This window comes from Grampus griseus (genome assembly GCF_964374135.1).
Source record: "Grampus griseus genome assembly, chromosome: 9".
Taxonomy (NCBI): domain Eukaryota; kingdom Metazoa; phylum Chordata; class Mammalia; order Artiodactyla; family Delphinidae; genus Grampus; species Grampus griseus.
In genome coordinates, this window is record NC_139003.1 from 95,471,926 (window position 1) to 95,486,865 (window position 14,940).

Below are 14,940 nucleotides of genomic sequence, written 5' to 3' on the forward strand. Positions count from 1 at the left end.
AGGCTTCCTGATGGAGGGGACTAGTGCCTGTGTTCTGGTGGATGAGGCTGGATCTTGTCTTTCTGGTGGGCATGTCCACGTCTGGTGGTGTGTTTTGGGGTGTCTGTGGACTTATTATGATTTTAGGCAGCCTCTCTGCTAATGGGTGGGGTTGTGTTCCTGTCTTGCTAGTTGTTTGGCATAGGCTGTCCAGCACTGTAGCTTGCTGGTCGTTGAGTGAAGCTGGGTGCTGGTGTTGAGATGGAGATCTCTGGGAGATTTTCTCCGTTTGATATTATGTGGAGCTGGGAGGTCTCCTGTGGACCAGTGTCCTGAAGTTGGCTCTCCCACCTCAGAGGCACAGCACTGACTCCTGGCTGCAGCACCAAGAGCCTTTCACCCACACAGCTCAGAATAAAAGGGAGAAAAAGTAGAAAGAAAAGGAAGGAAGGAAGGAAGGATGGAAGGAAGGAAGGAAGGAAGGAAGAAAGAAAATAAAAGAAAATAAAATAAAGTAAGATAAAGTAAAATAAAGTTATTAAAATAAAAAAATAATTATTAAGAAAAAAATTTTTTAAGGAAAAAAAAACGGACGGATAGAACCCTAGGACAAATGGTGAAGGCAAAGCTATACAGACAAAATCTCACACAGAAGCATACACATACACACTCACAAAAAGAGGAAAAGGGGAAAAAATAATAAATCTTGCTCTCAAAGTCCACCTCCTCAATTTGGGATGATTGGTTGTCTATTCAGGTATTCCACACATGCAGGTACATCAAGTTGATTGTGGAGCTTTAATCCGCTGCTCCTGAGGCTGGGAGAGATTTCCCTTTCTCTTCTTTGTTCTCACAGCTCCCAGTGGCTCAGCTTTGGATTTGGCCCTGCCTCTGCGTGTAGGTCGCCGGAGGGCGTCTGTTCTTCGCTCAGACAGGACGGGGTTAAAGGAGCCGCTGATTCGGGGGCTCTGGTTCACTCAGGCCGCGGGGAGGGAGGGGGACGGATGCGAGGCAGGCCTGCGGCGGCAGAGGGCAGCGTGACGCTGCACCAGCCTGAGGCGCACCGTGCGTTCTCCCGGGGAAGTTGACCCTGGATCCCGGGACCCTGGCAGTGGCGGGCTGCACAGGCTCCCCGGAAGGGGGGTGTGGAGAGTGACCTGTGCTCCTACACGGGCTTCTTGGTGGCGGCAGCAGCAGCCTTAGCGTCTCATTCCCGTCTCTGGGGTCCGCGCTTTTAGCCGCGGATCGCGCCCGTCTCTGGAGCTTCTTTAAGCAGCGCTCTTAATCCCCTCTCCTCGAGCACCAGGAAACAAAAAGGGAAGAAAAAGTCACTTGCCTCTTTGGCAGGTCCAGACTTTTCCCCGGACTCCCTCCCGGCTAGCCGTGGTGCACCAACCCCCTGCAGGCTGTGTTCACGCAGCCAACCCCAGTCCTCTCCCTGCGCTCCGACCGAAGCCCGAGCCTCAGCTCCCACCCCCGCCCGCCTCGGCGGGTGAGCAGACAAGCCTCTCGGGCTGGTGAGTGCTGGTCGGCACCGATCCTCTGTGCGGGAATCTCCCCGCTTTGCCCTCCACACCCCTGTGGCTGCGTTCTCCTCCGCGGCTCCGAAGCTTCCCCCCTCTGCCACCCGCAGTCTCCGCCCGCGAAGGGGCTCCTAGTGTGTGGAAACGTTTCCTCCTTCACAGCTCCCTCCCACTGGTGCAGGTCCCGTCCCTATCCTTTTGTCTCTGTTTATTCTTTTTTCTTTTGCCGACCCAGGTACGTGCGGGGTTTCTTGCCTTTTCGGAGGTCTGAGGTCTTCTGCCAGCGTTCAGTAGGTGTTCTGTAGGAGTTGTTCCACGTGTAGATGTATTTCTGGTTTATCTGTGGGGAGGAAGGTGATCTCCACGTCTTACTCTTCCGCCATCTTCCTAATTTAACACACCAACTCTTTTTGATAAAAATGTCTAATATGTTATGTGCCTTCTTGCCTTTCAAAACAGTAAAGCGCAGATCATCACTTTTCTTGTTAGCTTGTCCTAACAAACATGCATCTTCATACTACGTGGCAACTTCAATCTCTGTTTCCTTTCTCAAGGTCAGGCTGTCACTCTTCAGCCACTCTTATACCTGGCTGCAAAAGTATCCTCCCACCCTCCACTGTTCTCCTGCCAATGATCTGCTGTGGTTGGGGAAGAATTTGGCTGTTAAGAATTTGATCTAATTGGGATTTGGAGCAATCAAGTATGTGACTATAGGATAAGGACATTCCAGTCCATTTAGGGACAACCAGGGGCATTTTTCTTTTATTTCCATTAAGCCTCTTGAGTTAAAGAAACACATTTTCTCTTTATAAAACAAAAATGCTTCTAAGGTACTGAAGTATCTGCTTAGAACAACCAGAACCTTTCTAGTAACTTCCAGGAAAGGAAAAAGAAGCAAGAAAGTAATGATGCCAAATGCTTGTGAAGACGACTTTTTGCAAAGAGTTCATACTCCTAAAATCGATCTGTCTCACTGTAAGATAAGCTGAGTCAACAAGCATCATGATCTTTGTTTCCCCTCAAGGTAACGGAGAGGGAGTTAAAGTCTGGAGGAGCGAACACCCAAGTGACAGAAAAGAACAAGAAAGAGTACATCGAGAGGATGGTGAGGTGGCGGGTGGAGCGCGGAGCGGTGCAGCAGACCGAGGCCCTGGTCCGGGGCTTCTACGAGGTGAGACCCAGGCTCGGCAGGCACGCCAGGCCTTCACCCCCGACACAGCTTGTTAGGAGAAGGGAGAGGACAAGCAAGGCAGGAAGAGGGCTCAGCTCTACTCACCAGCGTGCAAAGAGGGCCTCCTGGGGGTAGAGGGTGAGGGGTCAGAGTTCTCTGGGAAACCCAGCTCTCGTGGTCTCACAAAACTGGCATTGGTGTGGCCCTGCTGTGCCACCTGTGAAAACACATGACACGTCCTGCCAAGACATGTGCGTGTTGCATCTCCTTTCACTCAGTGAAATAAAAATGAGTGAAATGAAGTGGAGGGCATTGTCCGCTCTCGCTTGATTTTTATTTTCTTACACAGGCAGACCTCGGAGATACTGCAGGTTTAGTTCCAGACCATGGCAGTAAAGCCGATGTCACAATAAAGCGTCACGTGAATTGTTCGGTTTCCTAGTGCTTATAAGAGTTATGTTTACACTGTACTGTAGTGTACTAAGTGTGCAATAGCATTATGTCTAGAAAAAACAATGTACATAACTTATTGAAAAAATACTTTATTACTGAAAAAACTAACCATCATCTGATGATGCAGCGTTGCCCCAAACCTTCAATTTGTAAAAAAAAGCAGTATCTGTAGAATGCAATAAAGCAAAACACAATAAAAGGAGATATGCTCCTAGTGTCACTTTGTACCACATGATCCATGCTGAGATGGTAAATCAGGAGGACAGTGACGTATTATGGGATTGTATGAAATCACGTGTGTGAAACTTTTGAAAGTTCTAAAGCACTATAGAATTTAAAGAATCTTTCATTCAATTAAAAAAAGTTTTTTAAAAAAAGCATCAGAGATCAATAGTAATCAAAAAAAAAAAAAGGACAGTGACAACTGCTAGCCTTTGTGTGCACCAAAAATTGACATGGTTAAACTTTTGCAATTTAGAAACAAGGGTTTGGGTGTTGGAAGGTTTTCTTTGCTGCTGTGATAGAGAACAGCGTGGGTGACTGGCTGGTCCACTGGTTTGATTAAAGGAGGTACCCACTGCAGGTGTTCAGTTGTACCTGATATATTTGGCAACAAGATGTAAAGCCGGAGCTTAGAACACTAACCAAGCAGATCTTCCCGGATCTTTGAAGGAGGAATTCAGGAAGTAAGGGGAGAAAGGAAGGAAAAGACAGTCATTTTAATATATAACGTCCATTCCTAGGAAATAAGTCCTAGTTTTATGTAGAGGAGAGGATCCCTTTATGTAGAGGAGAGGAGTCCAGGGACTTGGACTTTTTGCCTTCAAAAGGTGACGTTATTTGGAAACTTAAATGTGACTCTGGAATGTCAAGTCAGGCTTATTCATAACATCATTCCGAGAGGGAATATCACAGCAGTGAAAAGCAGCAGACCTTTTTTGAGTTCCCAGCTCATGAAGGGGTAGTGTCTCAAAATGCTCCTGATTCTGAACTTAAACACGATAGCACTTTGGGGGAAAAAGTTGTAAACAATGGTCAGCCTCCCAGCTTAACCCACAGAAATAATAATGAATGTAACCTCTCCAGGAGGTTGAGCCTGGAGGCTGAGGCCTAATGTGGATTTCAGGTGGTGGACTCGAGGCTGGTCTCCGTGTTCGACGCCAGGGAGCTGGAGCTGGTGATCGCGGGCACGGCGGAGATCGACCTGGTCGACTGGCGGAACAATGCTGAGTACCGGGGAGGTGAGTGAGCGGGGCTTGTTGACGGATCGGCTCTCACAGACACAGTCCTTCACTTCTTAACAAATGTTATTGAGGTGAAACTGACGTAACATGAAATTAATCATTTTAAAGGGAACAACGTGGTGGCGTTTAGCGCACTCACAATGTGGTACAACCATCCCCTCTAGCTAATTCTAAAACGTTTTCCTCATTCTCAAAGGAAACCCTGGACCCAGGAAGCAGTTACTCCCCCTTTCTCCCCCATCCTCCCACCCCAGCAAACCTCAGTGTGCCTTCTGTCTCTGTGGATGTACCAGTGCTGGATACCTCATGTAAATAGAATGATACTGTATGTGGCCTTTGGGGTCTGGCTTCTTTCACTCAGTAAGGTTTGTTCACGTTGTAGTATGATTCACTACTGCATTCCCTTTTATGGCTGAATACTGTTCATATATATATTCCATATGTAGTGATAATATAAATATAAAATAATATCACTTTTTGAAGGTTACAAAAAACTTGGCCTTACTTCAGTACGTGTGCAAAGCAGGCTCTGGTCCATGCCTTCCGCCAGCTTCCAACCTAGACTTTCCTTTGGGTGACAGTAATCCCTGCTGGTCGTCTCTGGCATAACTCGGTGGAGATGCGTTCCAGAGAACGCCACCGTCCACGGGCCATCTCCAGAGCTGGGTCGTTTGCTGGCAGGAAAGGGTGTCCTGCTCCCTGTAGAAGTGAAGCCCTCTTCACATCAGTCCTGGTTTGCTGCAACACGGTTCTCACTGTCATCTCTCCAAATCTAATGTCTGACCCCTCCTAGCTATTCACCTTCACGCTGCCGTACCAGCCTTCCTGAAACATTTATTTTGATCAGGGCATTTCCCACCCCACAAAACAATCAAGCTCCTTATTACTTAGAAACCTTTGAACGTTCTTTAAGCTGAAAATCCTTTCTTCATGTAAAATATTACAGAGAAACCCCTATCAATATAATAGAGGGTGAACAAGGGGCCCATCATCTAAGCCTACCTTGTCTCCCCGGTACACTCAGCCATGTAGCAGGAAACCTCTGTGGGACCACGAGGCCCTTCCTGGCTTGGTAGGAAAGCCACCGACCTAAGGTGTCAAGTCACAGTGTCTCTGCCTAGCTATTAAGGTGTCTGAGGCCCCAGCAAGGTCCCTTCAGTCCTCAGCAGAACCCCTATGCTGGTCTATGCTGGTCTATGCTGGTCTAGTCGGCTTGCTGTTCCCTGCATATTGATTCCGCATTCTTATCATTCTCTATTTCCCCTCCTGCACTCCCACAAGCCCTTCACATGCCGAACTCACACCTCCCTTCCCTTGTGAAGCTTTCCTTCTTTCTGCCCCAGTCCACATAGATTTCTGCATCTTTGAGTGTTTCGTGCATTTGCAGTCAGTGGGGAACCATCTACCTTATCATAAGGGATTGCTCCAAGCTTGGTTTCCTTACTGTCCTGTGAGAGGCCCCATACTACTTCCATGGGCCCAACTCTTTGCGGCCCAGGGCTGATCTGGGGGCAGCGGCTCCAAGGGCACTTGGAGAGCCCCGCATCTTCCGTGGACCAAGTTTCACATTCACCTCCAGCCTTTCTTAAGTCCTAGACGCGCCACAGTATGTGGGTCCCGAGAGCTAAGACATCAGAACAAAGACAATACCAGGAAATACCGTATTCGTAGAGCGCTTTGTCTCTTCGGAACCCCAAAGATCTCTACCAGGCCTCGTCACTCCTTGTCCACATTTATATCAGGCAGGAAAAGGACTCCCGGGGTCCCAGTTGTTTAAATAGAAAGCAAACATCTCTGAGGACATCCCTCACAGCATACAGCCTTTTTACAAAGTGCCTATTTTCTAAATAGGTTTTTGTTTTCAAATTGGAGTCCGTTATACAAATTGTTTTAGACCTACCGAAAGGCCATCACGAGAGAAATCCGCAGATCAAGAGCTGCTGTTCAGTTCTTGGCACACCTGATGTGTATTTCATCTCCCCCCCACCACTCCCTCCTCCCCTCTACACATCCTCTCGGTCTCCCTCCTGCTCCACTCAGGTTATCACGATGGGCATCTCGTGATCCGCTGGTTCTGGGCTGCGGTGGAACGTTTCAACAACGAGCAGAGACTCAGATTACTGCAGTTCGTCACGGGAACGTCAAGCGTGCCCTACGAAGGCTTTGCAGCCCTTCGAGGGAGCAACGGGCTTCGGCGCTTTTGCATAGAGAAATGGGGGAAAATTACATCTCTCCCCAGGTATGGAGCTCCTGCCCACCTTTGGGAAGCCTGCCGAAGAAGGCCAAGTACCCTTTGTCATTTGAGCTTGGGCACTTAACCGTTGGGATGGAATTCTTTCCTGCCACCCAAAGTAGTGTTCCGTGAGTCATTAGTGAAAGGTGTGGGTGAGAAGTCTCGGGGAGGTGCATTTAGACCGTATTCTTAGTGATTTTTTGTTGACTGATGGTATGTGGGCTAGTGGTGTCACGGTGCATGTGTCAGTCCTACGTAGCCCAATTTAATTTAAAGAGGAATGCCTCATCTGGGGGAGCGTCCAAAGTGGTCCTGCCAGCACTGTGTCTGGACTTCTACTGTTACCCACCCGGGTTCTTGGACTCTTTAATCAACAGAAATTGACAAGAGGCCAGACAAATTCAGGAAAGGGTTTACTGGGACTCGCCCCCAAGGCAGGGTGGTGAGCTGTTCCCTTAAATGGGGTGAGGGTGGGGGCCAATGGCTGGGTAGGGCCAGAGGCGGGGCTTCGGTGCTCGGCACACCCCCTTGGTGGTGCTGTGTGCAGGGATCACGCACAGTCCCCCGTTTTTGCTCCCGGCATCTCAGAAGTGGCAGTTAGTTTGTGGCCTTTTTGTATCTTATTGTTCATAAATGCCCCTAACTGCCCGTGCCTGCAGTTATTTTTAGTCCCTTCGAGTTTCTTTGTATTCTGTTGCTCAAGGAGATGTTTGTCCAGGTGCAAGCACTGCAGTAAAGGATCCCAGGTCTCAGCCTGTCTCACTATGACGTAGCACTGGATACACTTGATATTCCCTGGAATAGTTAGCATGTACCTGTTGCATTTTTCCTACTATGTTTCAAAATGTGTGCAGACAAGACCACGTGTATATCTCCGGTCTCTATAGTGGCTTCTATACAGTAAGCTATTGATGAAATTATTGTAAGATAATGCAAAAAAAGGAGGCACTAGGGCTCCAGGCAGTTTAACGGAATGAATTCCCTGCACCATGAGTTTTCATCCCAACACTTCCTCCGTCCTTTCTGTGCCACTTTGGGTAGCATATTCCTCATCGGTGAAATAAGGAGCACTAAAGAGATACTTCTGTGTAGGTACTATAGTATTAAAACCCGCTCAGCAAACATAAGATTGATCCACATTATTTTCTTCTACTGTGATATTTTCTAATTATAACAGAAGATTCGTATTTAATTCAGCTGTATTTCTACATGGCCTCCCAGACACTTTGCTAAATCCCTATTGTGGAAGGATTGACTGAACTATAATTTTCATCTAGCTTTCCTAGACTTTCTAGCATCCCGGAGATAATTCACCTGATGACGGTGCGTATTAGCAGGCCCAGGAAGCAGAGTGCATGCCCAGCTGGTTAATAACAGCCTAAAGCGTTGGGGCACTTTTCAGCCCTGGCTTCACCCACTTCGATCAGCAGACCCTCAGTGCTCATTTGCACGGCTCTGCTGAGCACTGAACCTGCTGAACGAAGTCTGGCAAGAAAATAAGGCTAAAAAGGCAAGATTTCCATTTGTCGAGTTGAATGATAGATTTGGAGGATGAGGTTTTTGGGAAACATTTTGCTCTTACTTTAGAGGAGTGAATTTGAGTCACATTTGATGATTCTCTCATAGTGGGCACCTCAGTGTGCACCTGAAGGAGGGCCTGAGCTACAGCAATGAACCTGCCCAGAGGGGCTTACAGTCTAGGGAGGAACGGAGCGGAAGAGTAAGTCATTACGACTCCAGGTGCAATCAGAGGGGCAGTAAGAAGGGAAGATAAAAGCAGGATGCTGTGAGTTTGTAGAACAGAGACCTAAACCTGATTGAGTTGACAGGAGACGATGACACAGAGAAGCTGGCATTTAGATGAGCCCTGAGGGGCAAGGAAGGATGGAGGGGATTCTGGGCTGAAGCCACAGCAGGAGCAAAGCCTGGGGGTGGGAAGGGTCGGCTGTGTTCAGGAAAGATCACAAAGCTGGCCTGGAGGACAAGACGTCCAGTGCGACACTTGCAGGGGACGCAGTTGATAGAGAGAGTTTGGTGGGCCACGGAGAGAAGACCCGCTGAGGAGTCTGTTTTACTCTTTAGGAAAGGGAAGTCACTGCTTTTGTCATTTGGGGTCAGAGATTGAGTCTAATTACATATATGCTCTGGGCAGCTTTGAAATGTACATTAATCCTATCAACCCACACAGAGAACTTATAGGGTGGACGTCAGGCGTATGAACAGGCTCAGCACATCTGGGCCAAGGCGCTCCTAAAAAGGCTGCTGCCCCACGAATCCCAGAGAGGGTTCTTGGGGGAAGCGGGGACTTTGCCGTAGGCCAGAAGGGCCCCAAGAATCAAGTGCTGAGATGCCTCTAAGGGGACAGTGAAGACGACCCTCTGAGTAGTAACCCCCGACTAGTCTCCCTTGTGCATTTTCTGATGATCCAAGAACCTAGAAAGTGTCACCTATGTGTGGAGAGAAAGAAAGAACCTCTGGATTCCAATAATGGTAGTCCGGAAAGACCTGGCCTGGCCATATGGCAGGTGATAGAAGCCTGAGGCAAGCAGGAGCACCGAGCACCCTCGGGGTGACCCGGGGCTCCCCAGAGACCGTGAGCCCCGTGTGCAACCCACGCTCTGATGAGCTGCATTCTCCTCAGACCTTCCCTCTAGAAAGGCAGCTGGCCTCCCAGACGAGGGAGCGTCACAGCAAAACCATACATCAGGCCAAGTCCGTGCTTTCCAGAGTGTGTGGGGATTAGGACAAAGGACTCTGAGGGTAGAGGTTTCTAGGCTCTAAGTTTACAGTGCCTGGTGAAGAAACTTCATAAACCACCATCGCTGGAGCGTAAGAGGGGTGAAATGGTCACGGAGGTTGGGGTCAAGGAGCTGGCAGGCCAGGGCACTGAACAGCCAACCAAGTGGACTCAGATGCTACACAGTCTGGTGGGAAGACCTGAAAATGGAGAGCATTGAAGCCAAGTACCAGAGATTTTGATAAATGTGTTACCCAGAAGGTCAGAAGGTATGGAAGGTACGTCTAGATCACTGATGGTCAAACGTGTCTTAACTACAGCCCACAGAGAGAAGGGCCCTTCACATCCCAACACAATACATGCATAGGTACTCCTGTGTGTGTGTATCTGAAACACATGTTCTTCAAAACAATACTTCATCCTTATTACCTGCAGGTAATACACTATTTCCTACCCTATCCTATTTCATTGAAATAAAATGCCGGACAAAACCTGTAGTTTGGGGGAAAAAATATCTAAATGGCATGAGATTCAGAGGAACAGAAATGTTTGATCAAAGATTGAAAAGTAATGATGTAGAATGGGCAGTGGGGAGTGGAAAAGTCACTCATCCATCCACAGCCCGGCATGCAGCAGGGTGAACGGTGACCATCTCCACTCCTGAGTGCTGAGAACCACATCCAGAGCTTGGAGGCCACATCCAGACCAGGAGGTGGGAGAGTTTCCGTACTGAGGAACTTGACAAGGAAAGGCTTGGGAGGAAAGAAAACTCGGGAGCTGGTCAGGGTAGACCCAGCACAGGCAGTGTGGAGATAAGATGGAGAGGAGAAAACCTTAGGGGTTTACATTTAGAGTAGGGACCAGGGGCAACAGAAGTATGAGTCATGGGCGGATTAACAGGACTAAAATTCTAACGCAAACATGCTTCAGTGCAGATGTAAACTGAGCCCAAGCCCAGGATGAAGGTGGAGGTCTGGTTAAGTTGGTAGTTGGCTTACTCTATAGGGATGGTTCTCAAGTAGGGGAGGGCAGGAAAGAGGTGATTGTGTCCCTGCAGGGGACACTTGGCAATGTCTGGAGACATTTTTGGTTGTCGGGGAGGAGTCCTCCTGGCTTCTCTCAGGTAGAGACCGAGGATGCTGCGAAACACCTACAAGACACAGGACAGTCCCTCCCGGTGGAGAGTCATCGAGCTCAAAGTGTCAGTGGTGCCGGGTGGGAAGCCCTGCTCTGTAGGCTGTCAGGCTACAAAGGAGGCATGAGGGAGCCATTGGGAGTCCCTAAGAGAAACTGACAGCCACTGAGAAGCCATCAAGAAGCCAAGGGAAGGGCTTCCCTGCTGGCGCAGTGGTTGAGAGTCCGCCTGCCGATGCAGGGGACACAGGTTCGTGTCCCGGTCCGGGAGGATCCCACGTGCCGCGGAGCGGCTGGGCCCGTGAGCCATGGCCACTGAGCCTGCGCGTCCAGAGCCTGTGCTCCGCAGCAGGAGAGGCCACAACAGTGAGAGGCCTGTGTACCGCAAAAAAAAAAAAAGAAGCCAAGGGAAGAGAGATGTTCAGAGGAAGAGCTGTCAGATGCTTTCAAACAGCCTGAGGAGGTGGGCATAGAAAATGTGCCTCTGGATTGGGGAATCGAGAGGTCATTGACAAACTTGGAAAAGAGTAGATTCAGCAGTGATAGAGTGAGAAGCTGTCCAGAGATTGAGGCCGTAGTTGGGCGGTGGAAGAAGATGACTTGAAAAGGAGTCACACTTAAAGAACTGGCCTCACAGCCGCACGCGGTAGCGGTGCTGCCTCTTTCCATCATTTGCTCGTAACCAAGCTTAGAGTGGTCTCTACTGCAGAGGAGCAGGACCGGCTTCGGTACTGTCTTGGTGCACATTTTAGTCGGTAACTTGGAAAACCTCGAGGAGACGGAGAGATCGACTGTGCAGATGACACAGGTTAGAAGTATCACACGTCGTACCGTCCAAAATGATCTCAAAATGCTGGAACCCTAGAATAACACCGACAGCATGGAATCTGACACGACACAACTGAACAGATCCAGTGGAGTCCCAAAATATCGACTTCACAAATACGAGATGAGGCTGATTCATTTGCTTGCAGTCACGTGGAAGAGGCCAAGGGTCTGAAGTCCCCACGTGGGTGACACAGTTCCTAAAGTCATGACTGCAATGGTGGTCGCATGATTAGTAAGCGGCCCTGATGCTCAAATGATGATTCACGGTTTACGAAGGCATCTATGTGCTGTCCTCACACCAGCCCTCTGAGGTGCACGGAATGTGTATTATTATCCCATTTTATAAGTGAGAAAACTGAGGCTCAGGAAGATTCGTTGACTTTCCCAAGGTTATAAAGCTAGTCAGTGGCTGGACCGTGACCAGAATAGAGGTCTTCCGAACCCTGGTTCCAGATTCTGTCCACGACCCCAGCCCACCTGGGAGCCGTGGGTCCAGTGCCCAGGTAATGAAGTAAGCAGGTCCTCCGTGCTGTCAGGACCACACGTGGAGAGCGGCGAGGACTTAGGAATGAGGAATCAAATCGTGATTTGATTGTGTTCATTCATTCTAGATTACAAACTAGGATTTATTTAAGAGTTAACCAGGCCTATAGATTAATGCACTAAGAACAACTCTTGAAGAAACTCTGGGTGTTCAGACTAGGTCTTGAAGAGGGGCCATTTGCTACTGTTTTCAGTTCCCAGAAATTATCTTTTACAGAATTAATCTGATCCCAGCTATCTTCTAAATAGGATTTGTTTTTTCTGTATTATTTCCACTTCGGAGTGACAGTGAAAATGATTAGATAAAAAAAAAAACCAAGAAGATGCTGTCTGCCCGTATCCCGCCCCTGGCTAACTCAGCCAGTTCCAGAAGCACACTTGGCATTTTTCTGCCCCTCTTCACTTGGTTAGCAGGGTCTGGTCCTGGTCCATGCATTGGCACATAGCAGGGAAAGCCATTCTTTGTCTAGGCCCAACACTGGCCCACACAGATGGGCCCGCAGGATGAAGTACATGACCAAATAAGCTGAACCCAGGGCAAGTGGCACCGGGATGCCGCAGGGAGGATTATCCCCCAAGCTCAGCTGTTCTTGGAAATGCGGCATCTCTGCTTCAGGTTAAGCAGGCCCCACTATGAATGGTAAAGGAGTCGGACTGTCATTGCTCCATCACACCTGCCTCGATGGGGCATTGGATCTCGAGAGTTCCAGGGTATCCGTTGGCACCTCTAGGTCAATGCACAGGGTTTACAGAGGCCCAGAAATCAGAGCTGGGCAAGGAGACTTGGGAACATAATCCTCTAATACTAATTATGTTCCTTTGCTGGCCACATCCAACTTCATCTCTCAGTTGTAAAATGTCGCTGGTTTGCTAGTGCAGTGCTAGTATGACGTGGTGTGCTTCCAAATGCAAACCCACCCCTCCAGTTTCTAGATATTCCAGTCCTTCAACTGGTCTATTCCTGTCTGGAAGGCTGTGGTTCTTTTTTTAATTTTTAAAAAATTATTTATTTATTTATTTTTGGCTGCATTGGGTCTTCGTTGCTGCGTGCGGGCTTTCTCTAGTTGCAGCCAGCGGGGGCTACTCTTCATTGCGGTGCACAGGCTTCTCATTGCGGTGGCTTCTCTTGTTGCGGAGCACGGGTTCTAGACGTGCGGGCTTCAGTAGTTGTGGCTCGAGGGCTCTAGAGTACAGGCTCAGTAGTTGTGGCGCACGGGCTTAGTTGCTCTGCGGCATGTGGGAACTTCCCGGACCAGGGCTCAAACCCGTGTGCCCTGCATTAGCAGGCGGATTCTTAACCACTGCGCCACCAGGGAAACCCAAGGCTGTGCTTCTTAGTTTGCAGGTGTGTTATGGTGGTCCTAAAACATGGTTCTACCCTCTTTAGATTCACTTTTGATTCACAGATTCAGACTGATCACAGAACTAGCCAAGCCAGTTGTACCATTGAAACAAACACCTTGACCAGCCTTTTCTCCCCCATTCAGGGCACACACGTGCTTCAATCGATTGGATCTTCCACCTTATCCCTCGTACTCCATGTTGTATGAAAAGCTGTTAACGGCGGTGGAAGAAACCAGCACCTTTGGACTTGAATGAGGAACTCAAAACTTTTCCTGGCCAGTGACATCATCCTTTCCCTTTCCCTGAATCAACTCTCCTTTGATTTTGGTATTCCATGATTTTCGTTTTCAAACCAAATCAGGATTGACGAGCTGTGCATGAAGCATTGCCTTCTTCTCAGATCTTACCTTCAGGCTTATCTCCTCTACTTTCAATGAACTGCTAGCCTGTATGCAATATTTAAAAACAAACAAACAAACAAACAGCTGTCTCAAGGTCTGTGTATATCTCCACATACCTCCATTACTGACAATGAAATATGAATGCAAGTTATGCTACACTTGACCAAATGGTAATAAATGTTTACTTCCATTTCTATGATTTAAGGGGAAATTTGAGCATTAAGCATTCCGAGCTTTTCTATACCCATCTCTTCTGAGCAGAGCCACCATTTTTAATAATTTCTAACAACAAACGCCAGAATAGGAGCTGATCAACTCTTTCTTTTCCTCCCACTCTACTTTTTCCCTGGGCATCCAATCCATCCAAAAACAGCAGTGACAACACCACAATTTTGATACATTCAACTCATGATTCATATGTGGCATTGGTCCCGTCACCTGGAACTAGCCTAGACATATGGTGCAAATGTTACACTTTCCAACCAATAATAACACTAAGAAAAACACCTCCTGCTGATGCAACACAGGGCATCCCAATGGTTGTGGGGATTGTGGCTCGACTTGAGTTCAGAGAAGTCCTGGGGGGGGGAGGGAGGTGCACCCCCCGTGAACACCCACCACCCAAGAAGCACAAACTTGTGCACAAGTCCAAGAAGGAGATCTCATTATGTAGCATAAACAACGAGGCGTCTACCCCCATTGTGTTGTATAGAACGCGTTGAAGCAAACAGGAGAAAGGGGAGAAGGGCATTAGGGCATATTAGAAGGACATATTCAGTTGGTCTGAATACTTGAGTCCTGTACTGTTTTCTTTTGCTTTGTTCCATCTAGCCACAGGTCTCCTTCCCAGAGGAAGAAAAATGTCCTGATAATCTCATGACTTTTGTTCAAGCCAAGTAATTACCTGTTTGGCAAACAAACTTTTATTTCAACTTTGATAGTGTTTTCATTTTTTCATGGTTTTTTTTTTTTCCTTCATCAGGGTGTTCAAATTCCTTCACATCTGATTGTCCACAGGGACCGCACTAAGTCGGAAGCCGCAGAGAGCGATGGTGCTTGTTAGGAATCAAGGGCAATATAATACATCTCCTTCCTCCGTAGCAGTCATCCCTGGCGCAAGACCTAACCCCCCAAAGGGCAATATAATACATCTCCTTCCTCCATAGTGGTCCTCCTGGAGCAAAGACCTAACTCCCCAAAGGCACGCTGATTTGTGCCAAAATAGGGATCCAGTTTCTTTTAGCATTCAGTAAAGAGACGTCTCAGAAAACGTAGTGTTTTCAGAACAACAGTTGCAGGCTCCAGGGACAGCCTAACCTCTCAATTACATTTGCCATAAACCCAAACATG

The 14,940-nt window shown here is 48.2% G+C and overlaps 1 protein-coding gene across 3 annotated transcripts in view; it reads left to right on the forward strand.

Moving 5' to 3' along the window:
• HECW1 (HECT, C2 and WW domain containing E3 ubiquitin protein ligase 1) overlaps positions 1–13,444 on the forward strand; it is a gene marked incomplete at both ends in the record, with an annotated part of 479,237 nt that extends 465,793 nt beyond the window's left edge. For all 3 annotated transcript variants that reach the window (XM_082661880.1, XM_082661879.1, XM_082661881.1), the window contains 4 exons: positions 2,527–2,673; positions 4,253–4,367; positions 6,411–6,609; positions 13,333–13,444. In XM_082661880.1, the coding sequence (XP_082518006.1) occupies positions 2,527–2,673; positions 4,253–4,367; positions 6,411–6,609; positions 13,333–13,444 (573 nt within the window). The remainder of the gene's footprint in view (positions 1–2,526; positions 2,674–4,252; positions 4,368–6,410; positions 6,610–13,332) is intronic.
• Positions 13,445–14,940: the final 1,496 nt, after the last annotated feature.